We start from the raw sequence: 25,075 nt of genomic DNA on the forward strand, positions 1-25,075 counted from the left end.
CAATTTATTACTACTAGTGAGTGGGAGTACTGTCTGTACTGTACTGTAATTTCATTAATACTTATGTGCATAAGACAATCAGTTAGATTCACTTGTTTTAGAAGCAATGCCAATATACCTGACAAACCAGTGATTTGTGCAGCTGTGTTAAATTACAATAATAAAGTCAAAATATAAAATATGATCATCCCAATTAGTTGTCAAAGTCTTATTTATGACCTTTCAGTCTAAACTGTCATATTTTCATTTCATCATTGATGTTTAATGTGCCGAGGCTCATCTTGTAGTGTAGTGCAGGTGTGAGACTTTAAAAGTTAAAGTTTATATCACAACTTGAGTTTGATTCATGTTTTTTAATTTCTGTATCAACAATAACGAGTATCAGAAATTATGAGTGAGTCAGTAAATAGAAAATTTGTCATTTAATCCAACATAATTGTGACTGAATTACAATTACTCTCATGGAAATAAATCACCAAACCAACAGACAGGATGTTTCATACAGGTATATATTACAATGTGCCTTGTTATATAATACAGTCAGGTTCTGTTTTTTTTTTAATAAAAATAAGCACTGAAGGAGAAAGTGATACTTTTTTGATTTTATTGTAAATTGGACATTATGCACATTACTTAGCGATCGATGACTTTGTTAATTAAGCTTGTTAAGTGGTCACAGAACTCCCTGCGCTGGGTGAGAGTTCAGAGGGTGTCAAGTCAAGAAGGCAATTTTAGCCAGGAGCACTGCGAGTTTGAGATCTCACATACAGGACGAACGGTGAGGGAAGTACCAAAATGAAGGAACAAGAACATTGAGTGGCTGACAGCGGTGACTTGCTTGTGCCAAAGATACCAGTCAATGAACACAAAGAGCTTCGTTTTTGTTTTGTTTTTTTGTCTTTTTTCTTCTCTATCGTTGACCGTATGGGACATTAACCGTGAAGTGAAGAGAGTCGTTCATTTTCAGCCATGAAATCTGAGCTGTTTAGTAAATGCAGACAAAATTCTCCCAAAGATTTTAGTTTTACCATCATCGCAAATTTAAACCGTTTTTTCTTTTTTAAACGCAGGTCAAATAAAAGGCATGGTCTCACTGACACAATAAATATTGCACACGTGATATTGTATTTTATAAGGGTGTTTTTGCATACAGGTGTTTGCCCCCCCATTTCCTATGTCTTGTAATATTTCCTCAAGTTATATTTTCCCCAAATACGATTATCATCATAGATTCAATATACAGTGGAGTTAACAGTGTCTGTATAAAAACAAAAGAACATCCATAAAAGTAGACATCCAATGTGTAAGGTGACATCTGACTATGAGACCAAACCTTTCTTTGTCCCCGTTTCTCTAATTTTTGTACAAAGACAATACAACTATCCAGTCATGCAACGTTGTTTAGGAGGGGGTGGATGGGGTGGGTGGGGGGGGGGGAGTTGTCTGTTATCTTCTCCGTTGACTTATTTTTTTTTTTTAAGCATTCTGCATCTCCTTGCCGATCTTGTAGCTCAGGATCTTGTTCCAGTCGATCTTGGTGCGTGTCACAGGAAGCTGGCGGCGTAAGGCTTTGAAGGTAGTGTCCGACATGGTCTGGTAATTCTCGTTGATGGCCGTCTGGAGCGAGTAACAGAGAGATGAGAGGGAGGGAGGGAGGGGGAGATAAGAGTAATATTAAAAATTCATTCAAATAAATTAAAGTTTTTTCCAGCTTTTTAAAAAAGTCTGTGTGTCGTGTGATAAGTGTGTTTTTGCTCCCGGAGGCTGAATGTGTGGGATGACGGACTAAAAAAGAAACTTTTTTTCGTTTGTTTCAAGAATGTTTACCTGACTTGTTTTTATAATTATCCAAGATTTTATTTTATTTTTAAAAAAAGAGAGATTACGATTCATAAATGACAACGTTTTCTGCAAGATTTGGAAAGTCAAATCAGGTCTTTAGTGTCTTTTAATGAATGGGCAGCTGTGGAAGAGCAGACTCGATTAAAATGCATCAAAATTCATCAGGATGACTCAGCTTTCTCTCCGTCACAGCCTTAAGGAAAATCCTCTGCTGTAGGTTTGCAGCATGAAAATGAAGGATTTCATGATTTATTTCCAGCAGGAGTAAAATATGATGTCTCATCTTAGCCAGCTACCTAAAAAATTCAATTAATGAATCAGTAACAGAAAGTGTGGGTATCCTCTTTCCATACACACCAGTAAAAACCACAACTGAACACAGAATATCCCTCTCAGATCACACACCTGATAGTCGTTCTCTGCAGCCTCCATGATCTTAACAAACTCCTTTGCAGTTGAAGCCTCGTTCTGAAAGGTGACAGAACTAATTTTAGATTTTAAATGTGGAGGAGGAGAAAAGAAACTGGGTGAAGGTGCACTTGGAACTAACACCTCCACACCGCAAATAATCAGACAACACATCGAGCTGTAATCACTTATATAGGAGATGACTGAGTGCACGTAAACGTTATACTCACAGAAATTGACATGGACTCCTGGACCTCTTTGTGGCTCACCAGCTGGACATTTCCATCCTCATAGTAATGAACCTGGAAAGATGAAAGTTTAGCTTCAGATCATTTTGGAACCTAAATTTATTCTCTATCTCCACCTGTAGAAATTGTAGCAGTGACATAAATATAACAGACACAGAGGTCTGAAGGAAATAATCACAACCAGACTAAAGGAACCAGAAAACAAAGAGAGTGGCAGAAAAATTTACCAGAAAATCTATCTAATTGTGTAAAAGTCTGCACACAAACAAGCACAAACAGTGCACATGCTCACACACCACAACAAACTTGCTCATTATTTTAACTACATACCTGGATTTTCATGATTCCTGCCACTTGAGTGGTGGAGGGGGAGATGGTAAATTTCCATTCTGACCTCCAGCGTCCATTCCTGCGCAAAGAGAAAGAGGAAAAGCAGACGTTTAGATCACTTACATCTCTTAATGCCATGCTTCGTGACTATATCGCACAAAAATGAAGGCAGTTGGCAGTAAACTGCAGTAATGCTCTCTGCTTTCCAGGACTGTCCAAAGTGAATCTGCAGCTGTGCTGTGTGCCTTGCTAAAAAGCCCCATGTCTGCCTCAGGAAACAGAGATATGTGCCACACTTTGTCAGATCTAGAAGCTAAATGTTATCTTCAGTTCTGTAAAATATCTCGAGAGATAAGAAGCACTGCAGGCTGCAGTTATGGTACTGATGAAAATAAATAAACTGGCACAAGATAAGATTTTTACACAGATCTATTCTAACACACTCTGTTGTCATTGAATGGGTTAATAAGCTACATCTTAGCATCATGGGGGATTCTGAACCACGTCTATAATCAAACCACAGTATGATATGCTGTTTCATCCCTCCAGTGGAGTTCAGAGGAAACCTCTGCCCAACACCTTCGTCACTCATCTGTATTCATCATTACATAACACTAAAGTAGTGTTGCTATGAATTCTGACTCTAACACTGCCAACTGCACCGATAGCAAAGGTTTTTGTCCCTATTGATCATTTACACCCAAAAACGTGGGAAAATAAAGTTTAAAAATCCTTTAAGATAGTCTAAGAAATCTCCAGCCAGATACATTAGCATCCAGACTATTAAATGGCTGCTTGCAGCTGGCATTGTCTGATAAAAACCTTTTCATTAGTCCAATTTCCAAAAACACCTGAGCTCTTTTAAAGCAATAAGATGTTCAGGTTGTTTCAGGAAAAGCAGTTTTCCAAATCTAATCACATAAAATCAATGAATCCAAGTACCACACGATGTGCGCATGGTAGTAAATATATTTCTTTGTCTCATCCCAAATCTGCTCTGCAGGTTCTTCGTTACTGGAACATGGCAGACAATGGTGGCAGTCGCATACAGAAGTTGAGGGATCATTACACACAACAACCCATAAGCCCAGTAAAACCCAGCAGCAAAGAGGATTGGTGCTGTTCTTATCCAATTAGATTAACCTGATCAGAAACAGCTCAGCGACGCTTATGAGGGCCGACAGTCGAGTGCTGCGGAGCTGAGTGCCAATTAAAGTAATGCCTTTGAAGCGTCTTGTACGTATCAAACAACATTTGAGGTTTTTTGGAGCTTTCATCGTTACAATTTTTTTGGGGGGGGGGTGAAGTTTGATTTAAAAAAACAGAGCAAAATGGAAGAAGTTTTATTAAGTGACTGAAACATACCAGAAGTTTTTTGGTTGAAACTGATGGCACTCGATGCACACGATGATGGTTTGATGTCCATCGATGGTTTTCCCGTAAATCTAAAGAGGGAAAAGCAACGAGACGGTCAGACAGGACTTCACATGCAAAGAGTTTCTCACATTTCCCTGCTGCTTGATGGCCCCTAGTTCACTTCTGTGCATGTGCATGAGTTGAGTGACACTGTGGTTCCTCTGTGGTTAACAGCTACAAAATTAATGTCATATTTACCTGCAACTTAGAGACTGTAATATATGCAGCATGATGATGGGAACTTTGTCAAACCACACAACAAGTTCACAGTAAAACTTTCCTGTGTGCCCACCATGACTTCCTGCACTGTATCGACTGGGTTATTCTTGTTGTCTTAGCTCAGTCTTTACAAGCACATTAGATAAATACACGGAGATAATAAAGACAGAAATGTTGAGGGAAAGAAACTAAATGTCAAACAGACGCAGATCGCTAAATTCTCTTTTCCCTAACGGAACAAAAGACGTCAGGATGAGCTACAGAACAACATGCAGGAGCAGCGAGGACTCATCTCCTGCTTGACTCTGCACAGACACTGGTGGCTGCTCGACTTCAGTCCCATTCAGACCACACAAATTCAGCCTGACTGTGTCAGGATGTCGTCACAGCCGACACACTTCCAGTGTCACGCCTGATTAAAAACACTGGGAATGATGAACCGGCCTTGAAGTGTGACGTAATCGAAGAACAAAAAGTGAGGCATGTCAGAGTTTAAAAAAAAAAATCTCCTATAACGTGTATACCCTATATACACGCCCCCTTCTGTGTTACCTAATGAAGTGGCCAGGGACTGTATATTGTTATATCACCGCCTGCTGCTCTTGACAGAGCTTCACAAGGTGTTTACTGTTTCTTAACCCTCCTCCCCAGTCACACACAAGGACCTGAACGACGCCTGTTCAGGGTCAAACCTGCAGCGTTGCCAGTTTCCCACTGCAGCATCTTATGGCAGTATAAGTGTCTAATCTGACATGGTGTCCATCGTGAGAGACAAAGAAAGTGGATAATCTGATCCTGGCTTTGGTAAACAAGGGTCTGTTAAATGTTTTCAAGACATCTTGTGACTTGATCCTGTTAGAAACCAGTGTTGAACGTGTGGGGTGTCATTTATAAAAAATGTATTTTCTGGCCGGTAACTCAGAAAAGCTGAGACCTTTGCAATAAACCACAAACCAGCAAAGTGCTACAGAACTACACCTGCTGTGGTTTTATATTTGATATATGTGAAAGCACAGTGCAGTTCATAAAAGTTTTGACTTCATTTTTTGAGGTGAACAGTTTCTGTTAGTGTCCTAAAGTACAGCAAAGTGCTTATGAAGCAGGCAGGGACGTACGGTGCAGACTCCGCTGGGATAGTGCTCCTTGACGTAGGCCCTGACGGCCGAGTCCACGGCGCTCCTCCACCCCTCCAGGGAGCCGTCGACGTCATGGGGCCGCGGGTCGCTGGCCTCCTTCCTCAGGTGGTCGAACTTGAAGGAGATCTTGTTCTTGGGGTCCAGGACCCGGCCGTTCCCAAGGTCACCATGCTCTGTGATTAAGACCTGGAAAGGAGCAAAGAGAGGAGAGAGAAGAATTAGAGGGAGGATAAGACGTGGAAAAAGCAATAAGGCAAGAAAAGTAGGAAACAGTGGAGCGGGGATTTTCTGAAAATGGAGAAAATAACAACGATGTAAATCAAAATGATGCAATGAGTGAAAGAAAAAACAAAAAAAGGACAAAGACAAACAGATCTAAGATGGCAAAGAAAGACAGGAACACAGACACCAGCCTCAACTTTCCATCTAGTGTCTTCCACCTCAACACTTAGCTCAGCCTGCTGGGTATAAGACGGGGGAATTTCAACCCGTGATGTGGAAACAGAGGGACATGATGACATCTTTACATAAGACGCTGCAATCATTACTGAGACTAACACACAGTCACATTCATTCACTGCCATGTTCAACCGTCACAGAAACTCACAGGCGCAATGACATTAAAATAAAGACGTGTTTGTGATCTTGTTTCCAGGCGAAGCAAAGAAGAATCAGCACTGGGACTGGGTTGATCCTCTCATCCACTCCCCCCTTTTTCTGCTTTAATCCCCATAAGACCATGATATTAGTGCAATAATAATAAAAACTGAATAAGCTTGTTGTCTCCTGCCTGTCGTGTCTCTTTATATTGATGGTTATCACGCTTCTGTTGCTGTCTCTTCTTCCTAGAATAAACCTCTGTTGCTGTCTATAAAACTGGTTTTTCACTGCTGGCATGTGCAGCAACATGTGACCCTTCTAGTATGCTGAAAATTCTTACAATATAAAATACAGCAGCAACATATTCTCATGTGAAATTAACAACATATACGAGACACAAGTGCTGAACAAGCGTGGAGCGTGAAGAGTGAAAGGAAAGATGGCTGAGATGAACCCACTTATTTAGCATCTTAGCTGCTGCCATCATCTTTAATCCAACACTGGAGCGTGAACTCACCTGTTCTTCATAGCCCTCGATTTTCACCGGGGTAAACTGGTCCAAGTTGTACTGTGCAAATGCACTGCAAAGACAAGCAATAAAAAAAGTTAGTGCCGTTTAAACTCAGTACGTTGTATTTAAAGATTTTTGTCTATATGATATATTGCTGACAGTGTTTGGCCAATATAGATGTAAACTGAAGTCCTAGTAAGTTTACAGTTTCATTTCCATTAAATGATAAGTCTGGGATTTTTTGAACCTGGGCCAGAAACATCGCTGTATATCACTACCAGACTCCACTGACAAAATCTGTAATTTTACCGAGCAGAACACAGGAGCTGCTAATCTATTGCTGCCTCTATCTGTTAGTTTGTTTATGTTATTGTGTGACTTTCAGTAGCAGATGATGAATTCAGATCCACACAATAACACAAACTACCTGACTGTTTGAGGCAGCAGCAGATTAGCAGTCCCCGTGTCCTGCTCGGTAAAATTCCTGTTTTTGTCAATGGAGTCTGGTAGTGATATATATATAGTGATGTTTCCGGTTAAACAAAACTGTTGTGACTCCTTAATAAAGAGCTCTGTCTCTGTAGGAATCCTATCCATAATGCTGTCAGACACTTATAACAACAATCTGAGCCTGTTGGTTAAAAACAAGCACTTTAGTGGCTGTACTGTGACATGGAAAACTGCACCGTTTGACTGCACTGCAGCAGCTGTTCAGTGGTTCCAGATACACTGTTCTTGCTCAGTACTGGACTGACTGCAAAGATTTTTGTTCCTATCAATCATTTACACCCAAAAACTGTGGGAAAACAAGGCCCAGGCTGAAAAATCCAAGTTATCCTTTAACTGCAGGATCATATTTAAGAAAGTAAACAAAGCTGGCACAAACATTACATCCAGCTGTGTTTAGAGATACAATAGCTCTGTTTGTTGAACTTCAAGTGTAAATACATTTTTCAAGGCCTGGAAATAGGGCACTAACAGGGTGAAGACTTACTGCGCTGCACCTTCCCTGAGAAGATTGTCATTGTTGAGCAGCAATCGCACATCTGAGGAGAAAAATGTCGAGATTATGAGAGAGGAAGAGAAGAAGAGGAAGAAGAAGAGGAGAAGGCAAGTAGAGCGGATTAGCACCATGACACACACACGCACACAAAAGACAAAGCTGCCTGCAGTCAGTCATTGCAGCATTTATGTCAGGGGAGTGAAGCAGACATGGTAAATTAGCTCAGTGGAAACGGCTGTAAAATCACACAGAGATGAAAGGGGGGCAAAGTGGCAGTAGGGGCCTGTGTTTTAGTGTGTGTGTGGCTGTCAGGCTGTGATAAGAAGCAGACAGACAGCCCCCCGGCGCTTCTCTGAGGTGACGACATTTATCGAGGCAGGACGAAGCTTTAACAACGCCAAAACACACACACACACTTGCTCTCTCTCAAGGGATGCTACTTTGTCAGTGTGGCGTCAACTTTCGTTGCTGCTGCAGGGTGAGCTACGATTCAGCCGAAACATCACAGTCACGCTTTGCTCTCCGAGTCGGCTGCGGCGGTATGATATCTAACACATGAGCTGGAAGTTTCAGTTTCAGCTCCGGTTTAGCGACCGCACACTTTGACAGACGTCTCTGTGAAAACTGCTCGGTTTATAAACTCATTCCAGACCAATACTTGTTCCTCAAAGCCACTCTGAACATCTTTGACTTTGGCTCCATCCATTGGCAGAATCAAATATAGAGATGCATGCTGTAATACTGCAGCATGATGTTTAATTTCATTACTTTTCAACGCCTTCCTGACATTTTAATTATAATAATTCTTCCTTGCTCATTTTATTTCATCTCAGAAGAAAGAGATGAAGCTTTTGTTTCCATGCTGAATCACCCGCCAACATCTTCATCTCAAACGCCTACAGTGACAAAAATAAACTTATTGTTCAACAGCCAGGAGTCACTGAACTTGAAAAGGCAATTTTCTTGACACAAAAAAAAACCTTCCCAGTTCACCTGATGCTTCATGAGGATTTAGTTTGTAAATTATTATTCGGTACAAGTATGAACTGTAGCTGAAGCTGAATGCTGCTTTTATCAATGTCATCAGCTACATCTGCGTTTGACAAGAGAGCCGTCTATTCCTCTGATTATCTGTGCTGCACTGCTGTCAGACTGTTAAGTATTCTCTATGAATTATCTCTGAAAACACTGAACCTCTAAACAGGTCTGACAGAAGGGAAATTCAGTATTCAGTACTTCAGCTGATACTAGATTATCACAAATGTACTGGTATTGGCGTTTATCTTTGTAGAGAGAAATCAGAAAAACTAATTTAAACCAACGTATCTTTGTCCAAAATGTTCACATTATCCAGAATGAGTCTGGGTATAACTTTAACTCCTGCACATTATAGATACTGCTCTTCACACTTCACAGTATCTTCTAGGGATTTGAAAACTGCGTATGTGAACATGACCACAACGTGTCATGTTCACATACATGCAAATAATCCTGCAACCCTCTCGGAAGAAATGAAACAGTCACCTAAGGGCCATTAATGAAAATCTGCTGCAGACAAAGGGCTTTGAGGATTGCAGTCACACGACTGCAACAGGAGCCACATATGAGCCAAGTAGGACAGGCGATGAAAACGCATCACCTTGAAGATTTGAAAATGTTTTACTATTAGTCCAAGCAAGCAACCTGCTAGGAATTCTTAATATGTTTAAAATGCACATTAAGTAGAGGCAAAAAGAAAGAGAGCACTCACCATTGAAAACTTCGTTGAACTCTCCTGGTGGGGCGTGGATGACGAAGTTAGCTGCTATGCGTACCTGCAAACACACACACAAAGTACAGGTTAAGACTGGAAGTCGCCCAGGACACGATGAAATCTACTCCAGCTCCAAAGACTCCAACGTTTCATCGTCACTGGGATTAATTTTTAATATTGATAGATTAACATTACATTGGGATGAGGTTACAGGTTTGTTGAGTCACACAGAAAACTAATGAGTGATATGTGAAATCCTCTCCCCCACATCACTCTCTCCAAACTGGATTAAAAAGTACATTCAACAATATCTCTGAAACTTCACTCAGACCATATTAAAAAAAACATAAAACGGCTCAATATCACGTTTAAAATGCTGACATTTATTTTACTTTTTTCTTGAATATTTGCCAGACAAGTCCAGCTACTTCTCTTTGTACTTGAGTATTTCCATTTCCTACTTTATACTTGTAGTGTACAACATTTCAGAGGGAGCTATCTCACTTTTTATTGCACTATATATCTAACTGCTCAAGCTGCTATGTAGATTAACATTTTGCATAGTGCAAGCACAGTTACTGAGTCTTAAAAGTCTTATTTTCTTATGACAAGTGGTTTATAATTAATGGTTTTATGAATTTTCTACAATAAGGTGACATTTTTCTTTATTGCAAATCAGAAATCCTTGTGTTGTGGCTTCTCTGAAGATTCTCTGTTGATTTCTGACAGAAACTAGTGACTTATTTTAATTGAGAAAACATAATATGTTATGTATACATACGTGTTAATGACTAGGTGACAACTGAGCATTTTAAAACACTCAGAAAAGGTGAGAGATTTTCATTTTAATACTTTAATCATATTTAGCTGATGCTACTTCTTCTTGAGTTAAACTTAAATGCAGAGCTTCTACTTGTAACTGAGTATTTTTAATTTTACTTCCTCCACCACTCCTCTTTAACTGTGCTGAAGTTTTGTGCTGCGCTCATTGTAAATGCACCAAGTTAGTGCCTAATCTTCACAATGTAAACAGTGAACATGTATGTACTGTGGCCAACAGGGGGTGTAATGTTACTGTGTCACTGGTTCGGAGGGTGGAGACAGGCGGTTCAGTGTCTCTCTCTCTCTCTCGGTCTGAGCAGTCACTTTTCCTCTTCCTCACTTCTCCTCTGCACCACAACACTTCCTGTTTCCAGGTCACATGTCAAACTGACAGCGAGAGACGACGCCACCTCCCTCCCCCCGCGTGGTTTACAACCATATAAGGACATAAAAATGTGCTGAGGACTCTAATACACACTCTCCCGCTCGCCCTACCTCTGTATCTCGCTATCACTCGTAGGGTAATGTGGCTCAAGCTGGTCTATCTGGGGGGTGTTCATATGCATGTGTGTGAGTGTGTGTGAGTGTGTGTGTGTTTGTTTGTGTGTGTGTCTGTCCCCCGGGCCCCTATTAGCAGTGTGTGTATACAAGAGCTCTGGCACTCACGCAGAGCTGCAGATTGATTCTTGCTAATGAGCGATGCTGAGAGAAAGGAAGGCACTCGGGGAGGAACGAGTGTGTGTGTGTGTGTGTGTGTGTGCAGTGTTGAGATCAAAGTTTATCTGCATTACTCTAATCTTTTGTCATGAGATCGTCCATGACCCAGTTATGCTGAACGTGTGTGTTTGTGCCTTGAAATCCCAGTGGGAAGAGTCATTTGCGTTGGGTGTCCCTCATTACACACACCTTCCACATGCAAGACAGTATCTCCCAGAGGCAGGTCTACATCGAAGTGAACCCAAGTCATCCAGATCAGTTGATAAAGTAAAACCCAAACTCTGTGCTCCGTTGGCTGCAGCTCTGAGGCTGTAACTCAGAAACACTGTCTGTCTGTAGCTCATGTGAAGTTATGGAAATATTTTTTAAGCCCCGAGGAGCAGTGAGCCCTTGTCATTTTTAATCCAGAAAATACATTTCAAAACCATCATCTGGCTGTGTTTTCAACGCTGGAACTTCCTCATGATCTGAGGTAAATACGTCTCAATAGCAATAAACCTGTCTGTGTATGTATATAGTCCATCTTGGGGCCATGTAAACTCTGCAGATACTGTATATTTAAAGGATAACTTGGGGATTTTTTTGGCTACAAATGATAGGAACAAAAATATTTGGAATTGGTGCAGTATTGAGCAAGACTGGTGTATCACTAAAAGTACACTCAGATTGTTATTATAAATGTCTGAAGACAATATGGATATAATTCCTACAGAGATAGACCTTTTTATTCAAGCGTAAGATCCTTTTTGTTTAACCAGATTTATTGCCATAAATCACTACCAAAGTCCATTGACAAAATCAGTCATTTTACCGAGGAGCTGCTGGGATACCGCTGTTAGCTTGTTTGTGTTATTTTGTGGCACTTCTACTTGTATAAAGGTTTTTAATACTTCCTCTATCACTGAAAGTCACATGATAACACAAACTAACTAACAGATAGAGGCAGCGGTATTCCTGCAGCTGCTGTGCTCCTGCAAGGTAAAATTACTGTTTTTGTGAATGGAGTCTGGTAGTGATATACACCAATGTTTCTGGTTAAACAAAAAGGATCTTTTTTTGTTTAATTGTTAGTTTGATCTTGCCACATGTAGAAATGACAAGATAAACTTACCTCACTCAACCTCACTAAACTCACTACAAATAGTTCAACCATCCAACACCAAACTGAACTCTCTCTATGCCCGGATCTGGTTTCAATAAAGTCTATTAATAGAGTTTAAGTTCAGCAGAACCACTATAATTACTGTTGGGACAGTGGATGCACAGTCTCATAATCAGCAATAACAACATTACACTATGCTCTTCAATGTTTTTTTTCTGTGTCTTGTCTTGCTGGTTCATTGTAATGTAATAGTGTAATTATATCCATAAATCCATTTTCTGAAGCTCTTATCCTATTCAGGGTCATAGGGGTGGGGGGTGGGGGGTGTTGGAGCTTTACCCAGAATGCCTTTGGCCAGTGCCAGTCTATTACAGGGCTAACACACACAGAAAGACCACCCTGACAGGAATAAAAGTCTAGATAAAACCCTGAATGACCACAAATAGTTGGTGCATTTAGCGTGAAAGCAGATTTCAAGACGCTGAACACCACTTAAAACACTGGCTTAAATAATGCTGACGACAAATCCTTTCTAATTCCTCTGTGTACCGCTGTGTGCACTTGCAAAAATGAATTGTGTAACGCCTACAGCTAGGGAGGGAGAGGCCGGTAAGGGCTGCAAAGGAACGGACAGGGACGGGTTTTTACAATCACATCTGGCAGAAGTGTTTTCAAGGTGCACGGAGAATAGAGGAGAAGAAGCCGAGGGAGAGTGGTGTGGGTTAAAACAAATCACTGACAGAGAGGAGAGGAGAGATACTCCATTAGGAGATTATAAGTGAAGCATTGACTATTAAAAGCTAGTTAAAATACTTCCTCTTCCCCTACGTGCGGGAAACCAGTTCTACTAATGCAGTGAGACGAGAGCCTACATCCTGCTTTGACAATACAGGAATAAAACACTGCATTTAAATATTCTCTTTTGGTTATTTCCATGTTAAAAATTCTCCCTCTATGTTTTGGTTTTGGTCTGTTTGTCTATACCGTTATGAAGCAAGGATGCTGTTGGGCAGAGAGATGGCAAAGCAACTGGCGAGATTGCAAACCTACTGTGCAGACAGGAGGAAGTCGTCTGCTCCACGCACTATTTTTACCAACTTTCTACCATTAGGGAATCTAAGTAGATCCTTCAGAGACACAGTCTGAAAAAAATCCAACTAAAAACAAACTTTAAACCATAGAGAACTTAAAAATATCTAATAAGGCTGCATGATTGATGATGACCAAAATGTTAATCAATGTTAATCAATGCATTCCTGCAAAGATGTTCACAGTGCATCTCCTCGAGGCAAAATATAAATAAAATTGCACCAAAAGTTTTTTCAGGTGGTGGATTTGTTCTTGCCTAACATCACTCACCCTCAATCCAAATTACTTCCAGACAACGAATGACTCTCTCTTCACCTCCTGCTCCAGATATTTGATTTTCGTTTTGACTGTCTGCTCTCTTGCTGTTAACCATCTTCTCTGAACTGCTGCTGCAGGGTTCATTACAGCTCGCTAAAAGTGAAGCCAAAAAGTCTTATTCGAGTTTAGCGTTTTGATTGAATGTCACTGTCACAGCCGATTGTGTTCAGTTGATTGTGGGAAGCTGAAATCCTGATCACGACTAATATTTGATAACTGTGCGGCCCTGATGTCTTGTTAACTTGCAGACAAACCATAACCTCCTTAGCAGAGGTAATTACTGCAGAGCAGCACTTTGAATGTTGAGCTCCAAGGTTAAGTGTTCCTTCTAATGGCAGTCTGTTACACTGGGACACAGGCTGCTGGGACACTTTGGAGCTCAGAGACCCAGTTTTAGCCTCGAGTACCGACTGCCATCATGCAACGTGAAGGGCCGAGCTCGAGTAAAAGAGTCTCTGCAGGGCGTTGTAGTAACTAACTCACAGACTGTGGGGATTGAACCCTGCCAGACAAACGGAGTTAATGCTGATATCACTGTGATCTTGGACAAAGTCTTTCTTCAGTGTGAAATACAGGCTTTTTATCACCAACAGCAAGTTCCCTTCTGGAGTCCAACCAAGGAGCTGGAATGATAATACTGGAGCAAACACACACAGACACACATATACACAAAGACCGTGGGACATAAGCACCCCCTGTGGTGTGGGCTCCTCGTGTCTTTGTGCTCTCTTTGGCCTGGACACCAGCTGGTCTCTTTTCTTTCAACTTGCTCACTGTACATTCATCCTCATATTACCCAACAACCCCTCCTTCCCTTGCAACAGACACTCCCCACTGCACTATCCCAACGACACCCTTTCTTAATCCCAAACGACACCCACTGACACTGAAAACACACTTTATGCTAATCCCAGCATCAGAAATCGCCTTATCATGCCAATCCAGATCCATGGAAATAAAGATAATAGCACAAAAAAACCCAGCAGGAATAAACTGAGGCAATATTTTGGCCCGCGGGCATTTTGAGCTGCATCATCTCCCTGACTTTGATCCCCTTCTCTGGCACGCCGCCATTTCAATATCCTAGATAGAGAGGGAAAAGGCAGCCCGGCTTCGAAATGCTACAGCGGAGACAGGGCCGAGTTTAGTGGGAGACCGGCCTGACGTGGGTGAGTACTGGGGGGTTGGGTGATGGGGCTGGGACGTGGGTGCAATAACTTATGGATAATAAGTCCACAGCGGGATGTCAGGCAGCTGTAGGGCAACTAAAAATCATCCTCCACTGATGAAAATGAGGAGGTGGCTGGTGGTCGACTCAAGATTAAACTGGAGAGACTTTCAATAGAAGCAGAAACCTGACGCTTTATTTAGGAGGGTTTCCCTGACAGTTAAAATCATGACTTTTTAAAATATACCTTCCACAGATAAATGACTTTCTGGGGCGCTGTGCTTCGCGATTCACTCGAGTTGACACAATGCCACCTGCCTTCGCTGGAGAATCACATCTCACACAAGTGACTGTACAAGTTTCAGCCCATTAAAAACAAATCACAATCATAGAGGGCATTTCCCTCCGTCTCTTGAGGAGGCCTCACACTTGCTTCAGAGTTGCTTGGTAATTCTTCACCTTCGTTTTCCTGTCAAACGTATGCGACACTTTTCAGATAATGCAGCTTTTTCTGCCTGTGCTTTCATTCATCAGCCTTAAATGGTTCATACCACAATCGATTGTTCAGCACAAAATGAAACACACATGCTTCTCTATAAATATATATACTTTGTGACCTTGCAGTTGCTGGACAGACTCTCACTCTGCCGCATTAATCCTCAACCTGAATAATGCTGCTTGTCTGCTTCCAATGTGCTCATTTATCACCTTCAGCCAGACTTATCCTTAAACTGTGACGGTAAAAGTAGTGTCACTTTACCCCCAAGCAGCCAGCTATGCGATATATGGAATATTACTGGCTTGCATTACAGCCTCCAGTATGCAGACACACCACGGTGTAAAGCCACTGGTCTTTACTAATCAACATTTATCATCTTAAAGGAAACTCCTGGGTCAAATACACTGTGTTTTAAGTTTAAAGCAACATTTCTAAAACTTGCCCGCTGGTCTGAACTGAAAGTTTCTCACACTCCTGATAAAACCCACCGAGAGGTAAGGCAAATAAGGTAAGGGGTAAATTCTCTGCCCTGAGATCAATTACACAGGCTCCAGGTTGTTCTAACCCTTTAAACAGGGTGCCAATTTGGGCCCAGCAAGGCATGTTACTGAAGGGCTGAGACAAATAAGCACACATAGTTCCTTTCTCATCTCCAGATCTCTAACAGTGCTGCAGGCACGTACAGACAGCGCTCCTCTGTCTTTGCATTCTTTGGTTAAAGGAAGATGCCACTAAGTTTCAGCATTAACCCACTGCGCTCTTGCTATGGTCTAAGACAAGCTGAGCTCAGGGACAGAGTTTCCACTGGCTCACCAGTAAAACGTAGGCTGGTTTCATTTCAGTCTTATTTAATTTGGTGGCCATTGTTAAAGGGGATTATACTGTAACTGAGGTTTCTTTATGTCCCCTTTTAGCCAGACGGTGATTAAACAGCTTTCAAACTGGAAATTTTGAGAAATAAAACCTTAATCAAATGAGGTGCTGTGGTCTCAAATATAAGAGACCATATATGCTCTCATTTCCAATCACAGCAAGAATGCATTTTATCTGCACTAAAGGTATTATGTGACTAAGGTTTTTTGCCATCCTGATCTTATCATATAGATTGTGTCAGATGCACAGGCTAAATATCTGTACAGGCTTTATTCTATAGACGGGATTTAGTGGATTGTTTCATCTATAATGCTTTAATGTGGTGTGTTTACTTGTACTGTTTACATTGGTGCCCCCAGTAGGAATCAAGCCATTATCCCTGGTATTGTCAGCAGCACTGTGCTCTGTGTTCAGTCGCTTTATCTTCTCTGACAGTTACATAAGTAAGTTAACTGCCTTGTTACAGTGAAAAAAGAACCAACTCTGCTCTTACATTTACATCGAAAAGATTCAAATACTTTGCCGATCGCTCTTTAGAAACTGCCTTGTCACAGGTATTGTGACATCGCTGTCAACGCAACAACCTCCACTGTTGTTTTTCCTGTACACTGAATACCACATGTAATCAACAGCCTGCATCACAGAAACATGATGCACACAAAGAGAAGGAGCTAGCTCTGGTAAACAAGTGAGAAAGGTGTGACGACAATGAACCTTCTATTCAATCAATCGTCAAACACATTTTTAGAAAGGGTGTATTTCTGGTCCTAGTTGTATATTTTAATTTACAAACAGGCTAAAAATGGATCCAAATGACGTGCACACTCTACAACTTGTATCTCAAATAAACAGAGGTTTCGACTGTACGTCACATCTACGCACACATCTCACTTATCTCAGCGCTGATCACATTCATCACAAAACTTAAAAGGAGCGCTGGCTTAAAGAGGAACTGTAACATTTGTTTAGCTCGCTCATTTACTGTATTTCTGCTTACCTCTGCATGTGGCTTAAGTATCTCATGTGTACTAGATTCTTCTGACAGCTGATACACTATGTGCTGCCAGTGCTAAATCATTATGTGCAGTGCATTTGGTCTTAACATACTTGTGAAAGCAGGGTGCACTTTTTAAAAAAACTCCCAACAAACACCCTCTGACTGCGTCGAGCTGTTTCTTGCCAACAAACCACAGGTTCAACTGATTGGTAAAATTAAAAAACGCTGATGCCACTATTGTGAAATTACAGCTAACTAGCTGATCTGCCATGATAACATCAGCTTGAATGTGAATGTATATCATTCATAGCACCTAAGTATCACACTAATAAAAGCTGTAGAGAACTAAGACTAAAAATACATCATCTTACTTCCTGTCTCAAATATAAACTTCTTCACGAGATTATGTGTTCTCACCAAACCATGTTTTGCTGACTGAAAGATATGCCGCTCTCTGAAACAGGAACCACAGCACACACATCCTGCTCCCTTACACACTTTTTTTTGGCTACCAGATCATTATTTTCACTTCTTTTCTTTTAAAAAAACAAACAAGTTGACAGGTAAAATGGCCAAAGAGCTTTGAAAAGACCTTTGCTTCTTGTACCTGCCCAGGCACTTAAGTACAGAGGAAAAACCTGAAAGCAAACACACTGAGCAACGAGAGTTTCCTGTAATGCTTGTGTGGTTTCTGTGCTGTAATCAGGAAGCTGGCAGGCCAGTGCCCAAATGACTCAAGAAGACTGTAAGCAGTACTTGGTATCTGTGGCTGAGATGAGACTCGTCTCGCTGTTTAATCATTTACAAATGGAGGAGACTTCACCGATTCCCGATCGGGGAGCTTTTCGGCCCTTTTTTTAGAGACGCAAAGTGGCGCTGACAGCAGCAACAACAGCAACAGGACAGAAATTCCCCTCCGTCTCTTGGGACACATTTAGGAAGCATTTCACAGAGACAAACCCAAAACTATTCATTGTATTTTAAACAGATGCAGTGCTTCCTATCAAAAAAACAGAAATGGCCTGGGTTAACTATCAAAGTGTCTCCCAGCTACTTCCTCCAAAATAGCTTAAACAATCATCACAGTAATGTCAGATCATAGCCAGCGAGGATTCCCATGAAAAGCACATTTGCAGATTTGTAGCTCAGTGTGGGAAAGTAGCAGCAGTCGTGTGCTTGGTTTGTGTACTCTACCTGTCTTTGGCAGGTCACCAAACATCATTTGGAGTTCTCTTTGTTATTCTACAAATCAGTGAAAGAGTTATTCAAACCAACTAGTTAATTTAGGAAACTATTACCCCACTGTCACTTTGTTTAGGCAGATGACGACGCTCATTTCCTTCCTTTGCAGTTTTTCTCTGAGCTGCACAAAACAAGCTGAGGGGCTGGAGCAGATGGCTGATTGCTCTGAGCAAACGCACCGGGGAGACGGCCTTCAAAGTACAAACTGCAACTGCAGTGTTTGCATACAAGTGCTGTGCTTTTAAACAGCACAACATACAGTACAGCGGATGGATGCATAATGCAACCACTTAATCCCACACCGATCATACTCAAGAGAAGGGAACGAAAAGCTTCCACCGGCTAAATACTGCGTAATACTGTCAGTCTGCCTGGCAGGTTGCCAGCAAGCATTTTTTCAGCACTACGAAATCAAACTGTCTGGTCAAACAGTGAAAGTGGCTTGACAATTGTGGAAACCAGTGTGGTTAAAAGATGAGAAGAGTTCCCATCCTCTTCACAGCAGCAACAACTAAAGTTGTTAACCGTTTAACCACAGCTTCAGGTCGTGAGCGCACACCTGAAAACATTATTGATGGTAAAGTTAGTAATACATTACAAAATCACACGTCACCCACACCTCCTCCACCCTGTAATGAAATACTTAGCTAACAGCTGATGCCTGTGTGTTGATGAGCATGATGCAGTCACACCCACAGGTCAATGAGCTGCCTACTCTCTCAAAAAAAAAAAAAAAACTTGTGACTCAAGCTGATGTGGAGGTGAACAAAATAAAGCCAGGCGTTGTTCTGACCCTGAATGGTGTATTATATAACCAAACGGAAGAGTTCACTTAGCATTTAGGCAGAAGAATAATGGTTTAGTGTGATTTTACTTGATAGGAATTTTGACTAGACAAAACACAGGGTATCAGGTACACATGTATACACATACCTCCACGCACGTACTGTATGGAAGGGCAGTAAGGCTGCAACTTTGGCTTGTTTTTGCCATTTATTCATCAACCAAACTGTCAATTTATTGATAAATAGTTCCAACTGTAGCACATGATATGCCTCTCTCAAAAGCTCAGTTTCTAATTTGCCTGACCAAAGGGCAAACAAAGCTTAACAGAGACTAAAATGTGCAATAAATCTGAAGTTGGCAAATGAAAACATTTAAACAGAACGTTAAGGGCGAGTAGGATTCCTGCAGACAGCTCTGACACATGCAGGTGAAAGCTCATGTGGTCTCGGGGCACTGGCTGTTTTTATGCTCTTTTAAGGAAATGTAAGAGGAAAGTGAGCAGTGCTACTACCGCTAGCAGGGGTGTAATAGGGTGTGAACCCTGCTGATAGAATGAGCCTGACAACAGTTTCCTGTTACACCATAATTAACAGATTAAATATTGGTGCAAGATCTTTACGTCTGCAGATATCGACTTTTAAATACACCTGAGTTCATTTTCTAAACTATAATTGTTTGGTGTTATGTTGCATTTTAGGTCATTTAAGTTCACATATTTTTACTGACTGTGAAACGTTACTTATTACAGGTACAGCAGTTAGTTAGCAAGCTAGCTTGTAGAATACGTGTGGTTGCGGTCATACGGTTAATTAAAAAATAATAATAATAATCACCACTAACAATATTTATATGTGTAATGATAGAAAAACGGTGTGTAAGAGCGAAAAAGGGCGTGTTAGCAAATCTGGCTATGTGATAGCAGGCTGCGGCTATGCTAAACAAACTAGCTACCGATCTTTGGTGTATGAAAACTTCCATAACACAAGCGACCGGGGACACGGGGGTAAACCGACATGTCCACAGGACGAAAAGGGCGTGGGGGGCAAGCCTAGGTGAGTTTATGATATGTACACGGTTCCTATTTTGAGTCAGGACCGTACAAGGAGCCTCCGTTTGAGATTCGCAAATGAGCGGAAGTTGAGCTAAAAATAATAAGAGCAGCAGCAGCAGCGGTTGTGCCGAGGCCTGGGGGTTTTCTACAAATTTCATAACGGCGCCGGGATGCACGGAGAGACGGACTCGAATGCGACCCAGAATTCGAGCGCTAACGTGTCCCGTCGGGTGAGCGGGCATCGGGGGTTAAACCTGCGATTAAATCGGCATCTTACCTTTTCCTCGTCGGATAGCTGCTCCTCATGATCCGCCATCTTTTCTTCCGGCACCACCAGCTTGTCAGAGCCCCGTGACGTCATCGCATGGGTGGATTCCCAGTTTGGTTCAGATCAGTTTGCGTTAGTTTTGACTGATGCTCTGTCTCTTTTATTGACTGAAGGAGGGACACACCAGTAAACAAACAAACAAACAAACAAATAAAAATGTTGAATTTATACATACAAATACATACATTTGAGCAGCTGATACAGAATTCTTGTTATTTATGCAAAACATAATAAGTTTGATGAAAGAAACACAAGTAGTTTAAGAGGCAGTGACACTACAAATATGCATACATATATCCATACATAAAAACACTGAAATACAATTACAACACCAAGACTTTAGACAGAACGCAGAGTATAGATACTGTATAAGTTCATTTGTAGGCGTCAGGTGGATGTGGGTGGGAAAAAAGAAAAAAACAAAACTGTATGGTTTGGTTTTGACTAATAAATCAACAAATTTTCTCTCAAACAATTGATCAATTAATTTGGCCACAACTGTCACATGGCCACATGAGGCTTGGGTATTTGCATAATTCAATAAAATGTATAGCCCCACCTGGTAAGTTCAAAACTAAGGAACCCCTCTTGAGAAGCTATATATGCATGGCTGTAACCTTACAAAGCTTCTTCCTTAATACTTTCACTTAATAAACAGTGAAACTAAACATATTCCTTTCTTTAGGATAAGCCACCTTATGTGCATTCTCCTCCATTTCCATTATTGACACCTGTAAGATGTGCCTGTTATCACATGTCTGCACAAGTACACCGAGTATAGTATTAAATATATCCATTAGGAGCTTCTATTATATAACCTGAATGAGCATGCATGACTCTTTCATGGCAAAATATCTTTTTATGTTAAAGTTATCTCTCACATTTACACTTGAGCTGAAGTACCTTCCTCAGAATGTAATATTTTAAGTGTATGTCTTCTTTATCATCACAGAAGATCTGGGGAAAGCCCTGTGATCACAGAGATGCTATCACATTGTGTATGCCATGTTTTTCACCACTAGATGGCGAGCTAAGACTGTTTTCTAAGACCAACAGGGTCGTCAAAGTCTGCACCTTAAGAAGAATGAGATCAGTTTCACTGTCTGTCTGACTTATTCCTTTTGACAGTACCAGCAAAAAATTTAACATGCAACTTAATACTTGATGCTAAAACCCCACAACCACACAGAGACTGAAGAGGAGTGAGACACAGAGAAACAGAGAGGTTTGTTAAATATTATCACAGATGGTGGAATAATTGTTGGGTTTAGGTTCAAAGGATTCAGTCTGAGCACTGAGTTAGAGGGAAGTTTAGTTAATTATATTCCCTTAGTCACAGAGGTGTTGCTCAATGCATCATATGACACACAAAAACCTATCTATACCTACCTACAATGTCATTTACATTTATAACTTTAAATATATCTGTCAATAATAACAGAATTTGACATTAACATGTAGTTTTTGTTGCGAAGAACGTATTACTTTTGCATTTTAATGCTGTAGCTGGTGAAGGTTGAGCTAATTAAGATTATTTTTCATACCTGAGTAGTTTAATCACATTATGCATTGTATTTAATACACTGATAGTAGGTTTGTAAGTTAAATATTCATCTGTAAGTTACTAACTCACGGTCAAAACAAATACTGGAGACTGACCTCTGAAATGTAGGCTGGTAAATTTGACTACAAAGTAGCATAAAGTTTAAATATTCAGGTGAAGTACAAGTGTGTAATTGTACATGCTGTACTTTACTTAATTTCTCTAGTTAACTGGTTCACTAACTGGATTAGTTAGTTAGTGTTTAACTTACAATTCAGCTAAAGAATAACAACTTTTACCAGGTATCTCCTTTTTCTTCTAGCAAGCTTCCTATTCACAGGTAGAATTGTGAGGTAACTGTTAAATGAGCTACATAATGAACACCTGGCTGCTATGTTCTTCCCCGTTGCCTTGCCCTTTCCCTCTCCCTCCAACACTATAATTTCTCCCTCCTTTGAAAAGACTCAGTTTTCATGCGATGCCAGCACTGTAGCTTTGTGTTTGTTTTGGTGGGGTCACTTCAGTGCTCGTGTTGCCACTGTATTATAATGCACCTCTACTGCAGGGTAAAGGCAGTGAGAGTAGCGATGCTAGTAATCCATGTCTTATGATCAAAGGCTGCATAAAAATACGTTGCTGAGAGCGCTCGGTGCAGCTCGGAGCAGCAGCCTGAACACACTGAGGGAGCATAGTTCAACAGCAGGTTGGCTGTATTGGAGATGATCAACCGTTATTGATCAGGAGTCTTTGTGTGTGACACAGTTTATATGTATACAGGTTCACAGCTTAGAGAAGTCTGTTCATGTTAACGGGTTATTGGTTTACTCAGGTCACCATGAAAGGGGCAAAAAGGCAACCTGACAGGTTATTTTAATGTAAACTTGTCCCAGTGACAACATCGCTCTAAATAAGTAACACATCATAGAGATGATGTGGTAGAGACAGAACACAAGCAGTGCTCAGACTGCAGAGATCCTACCAGCACATCCAGAGGAAGAAGGACGAAGACCAGTCCAGGACAGATGAGAAGAAGGCAGGGCAGGTGGATGAAACTGGTTCGGTGGCCACTGGCGAAAGGAAATGCCATTTTGCACCAGTCCTTTGTTGAATCCTGAGCAGACGATCTGACAAAGGACTGGTGTAAAATGGCCTTTTCCTTCCCCAACAGCCACCAAACCAGTTTCATCTCCAAAAGAAGTTGGAGACAGGGGCCGAGGGGGAATGAGGAAGAAGATGGTGACAGTCGAGGTTCACTTGGCCCAGCAGACCTCTGACACAGCAGGAGTCATGTGCTCTGGGTCATTACTCATTTTAAATTAAACCATCATTAAAATCTTTTTGTGTCTCAGCAGCACTGTGTCATGTCATCCTCCAGTAGACAAAGGTCAGAGACATCACTGCTGGAGGACAAAAAGCATGCACTGATGTGCCACTGGTTCAAAGTCATGTTCACACAAGTTTCCCAGTCTGCCCTGAGAGAGATTCATAATCTACATAATCTTGTTGTAAAAACTTTTATGAGAAAAAAAACTTTAACATACAGTCTATGCTTACAACAAGCCTGACCCTGTCCATCGTTCACCTTCTCTTTCATCCATGACTCTGGACGAACAATAGTCCTCTAATATATCATTACTGTGTCTGTCAGTATAGTTATAGTATTTTCACTTCATTTCAGACAAGCTTTTTTAATGTTTGGTTGCGCTTGAATACTTATCATTAAGTCTTTAATCTTCCTCCTTAGTGAGACTCCATCAGCACAAGTGGCTGAATAATTGTGCAGCTTCAGATTTGGGATGATGAAGCATGCTGGAGGATCAAACCAGGGGATTATAAAGGCCCTGTAATCTGCCCTAGAACTTGAATGGCCTGCAGTGCCGCCATTGTGCCGACACTGGAGCTACTCATCACCTCTGGGGACCAAAGGGAGCATTGAGAGCTCTGCATGTGAAAAGGAGGCCACTCTGTGACTCACCCCCAGCCACTGGTTAGTCACCTCGGATACTCATTACACTGTTCCCACTCAGACAATAATCACCCAGAGGACTCAAAAGGCACTAAAACGTTGAGGTATTAAAGATGCAGAATGATGAAGTGTTAAGATATAAAAGTAGCACAACTTTTGTATGCCAGTATCATCTTGGTTATACCACGCCGAACGATTGTGTTCCTCTCTGTTCTCTGGCCATCTGAGTATCAGTGTGAGAAATGTCTTCTTGGCAGCGCATGAAAGTCTAAGGAGGCAGCGCCATGGGGACGATTGAGACTGTATTTCCACACCTCCTGACAGTATCTGTTGTAGTCTGCTTTGTGCCAGTTCAATAGCTGCTGTGTTGAAATGTGGGCAGCAGCGTTGCAGAGGGATGAGGGTTTGTATTGTTGGGCTGAAGCAGGGAACTAAACATGCAGGTAGAGAACTCTGGGTGAGGGTGGGATGTGGTTTTTGGCAACAGATGTGAGATGATACAGGCAAGCTGTTTTTGTAGCCACACTAGAGGTGTGGCTTTAAGGGGAAGGCAATTGTCAGAAAATTATGTACAGACATTCTCAGTGAATCGCCCCGACTTTGGTAATCCCCTGACTTTTCCTCTGGCACCACCATAAGGTTGGATGCTTTGCTATGACATTTAGCTCAGACATTCAAGTACATTTTCCAGTCCGTCCGGATGAATCGTGATAACTTCCCCTAACTTTTTCTGCAAAGACATCATCAGATCAAAATATAAATGTGTCCAGTGCTTTGGTTTAAGTATGAAATACCTGCAAAACTAACTACATTCCTATTAGCCTGAGCTGCACTCTGTTTAGTACTAATTAGCATGTGTTAGCATTTTAAACCTTATGCTAAAGTGCTAAACATCAGCATGTTAGCACTGCAGTATATCATTCTGTGTTAATGTTAGCAGGGTTAAAAGTTGTATAAATGAGCATGGGATTTGAGTAATAGTAGTTTTTTCTCTTTCATGGTTTCCTTTTGAGGATGCTGTTGTCACCTGTCGTGTGGATACAAAGGGACTTCAAGTTCTTTCTGGCTGAAAAATTTGAGACCTACAGGTTTACAAAAAATAAAAACC

The 25,075-nt window shown here is 41.2% G+C and overlaps 1 protein-coding gene across 1 annotated transcript; it reads right to left on the reverse strand.

Moving 5' to 3' along the window:
* Window positions 1-407: 407 nt before the first annotated feature.
* On the reverse strand, window positions 408-20,561 carry LOC108893974 (capping actin protein of muscle Z-line subunit alpha 2). Its single transcript, XM_018692490.2, has 10 exons — window positions 20,408-20,561; window positions 9,464-9,527; window positions 7,705-7,756; window positions 6,717-6,780; window positions 5,579-5,785; window positions 4,194-4,273; window positions 2,829-2,907; window positions 2,481-2,552; window positions 2,248-2,310; window positions 408-1,617 (listed from the first exon to the last, which is right to left on the reverse strand). Exons 1-10 carry the CDS (start codon window positions 20,489-20,491, stop codon window positions 1,477-1,479), a joined length of 906 nt encoding a protein of 301 aa, XP_018548006.1. The 5' UTR covers window positions 20,492-20,561; the 3' UTR covers window positions 408-1,476.
* Between the last annotated feature and the right edge of the window lie 4,514 nt (window positions 20,562-25,075).

Source organism: Lates calcarifer, linkage group LG10 (genome assembly GCF_001640805.2).
Source record: "Lates calcarifer isolate ASB-BC8 linkage group LG10, TLL_Latcal_v3, whole genome shotgun sequence".
Lineage (NCBI taxonomy): Eukaryota > Metazoa > Chordata > Actinopteri > Centropomidae > Lates > Lates calcarifer.

Excerpts from the sequence above, each read along its gene's own strand:
- LOC108893974 (XM_018692490.2), bottom strand. The coding sequence starts at position 20,491 with ATGACGTCACGGGGCTCTGACAAGCTGGTGGTGCCGGAAGAAAAGATG. Across the intron at positions 7,757-9,463 it reads GTTCAACGAAGTTTTCAATG|ATGTGCGATTGCTGCTCAAC; the intron begins GTGAGTGCTCTC and ends TTTTCTCCTCAG. Across the intron at positions 5,786-6,716 it reads TCGAGGGCTATGAAGAACAG|GTCTTAATCACAGAGCATGG; the intron begins GTGAGTTCACGC and ends GCTCCTTTCCAG.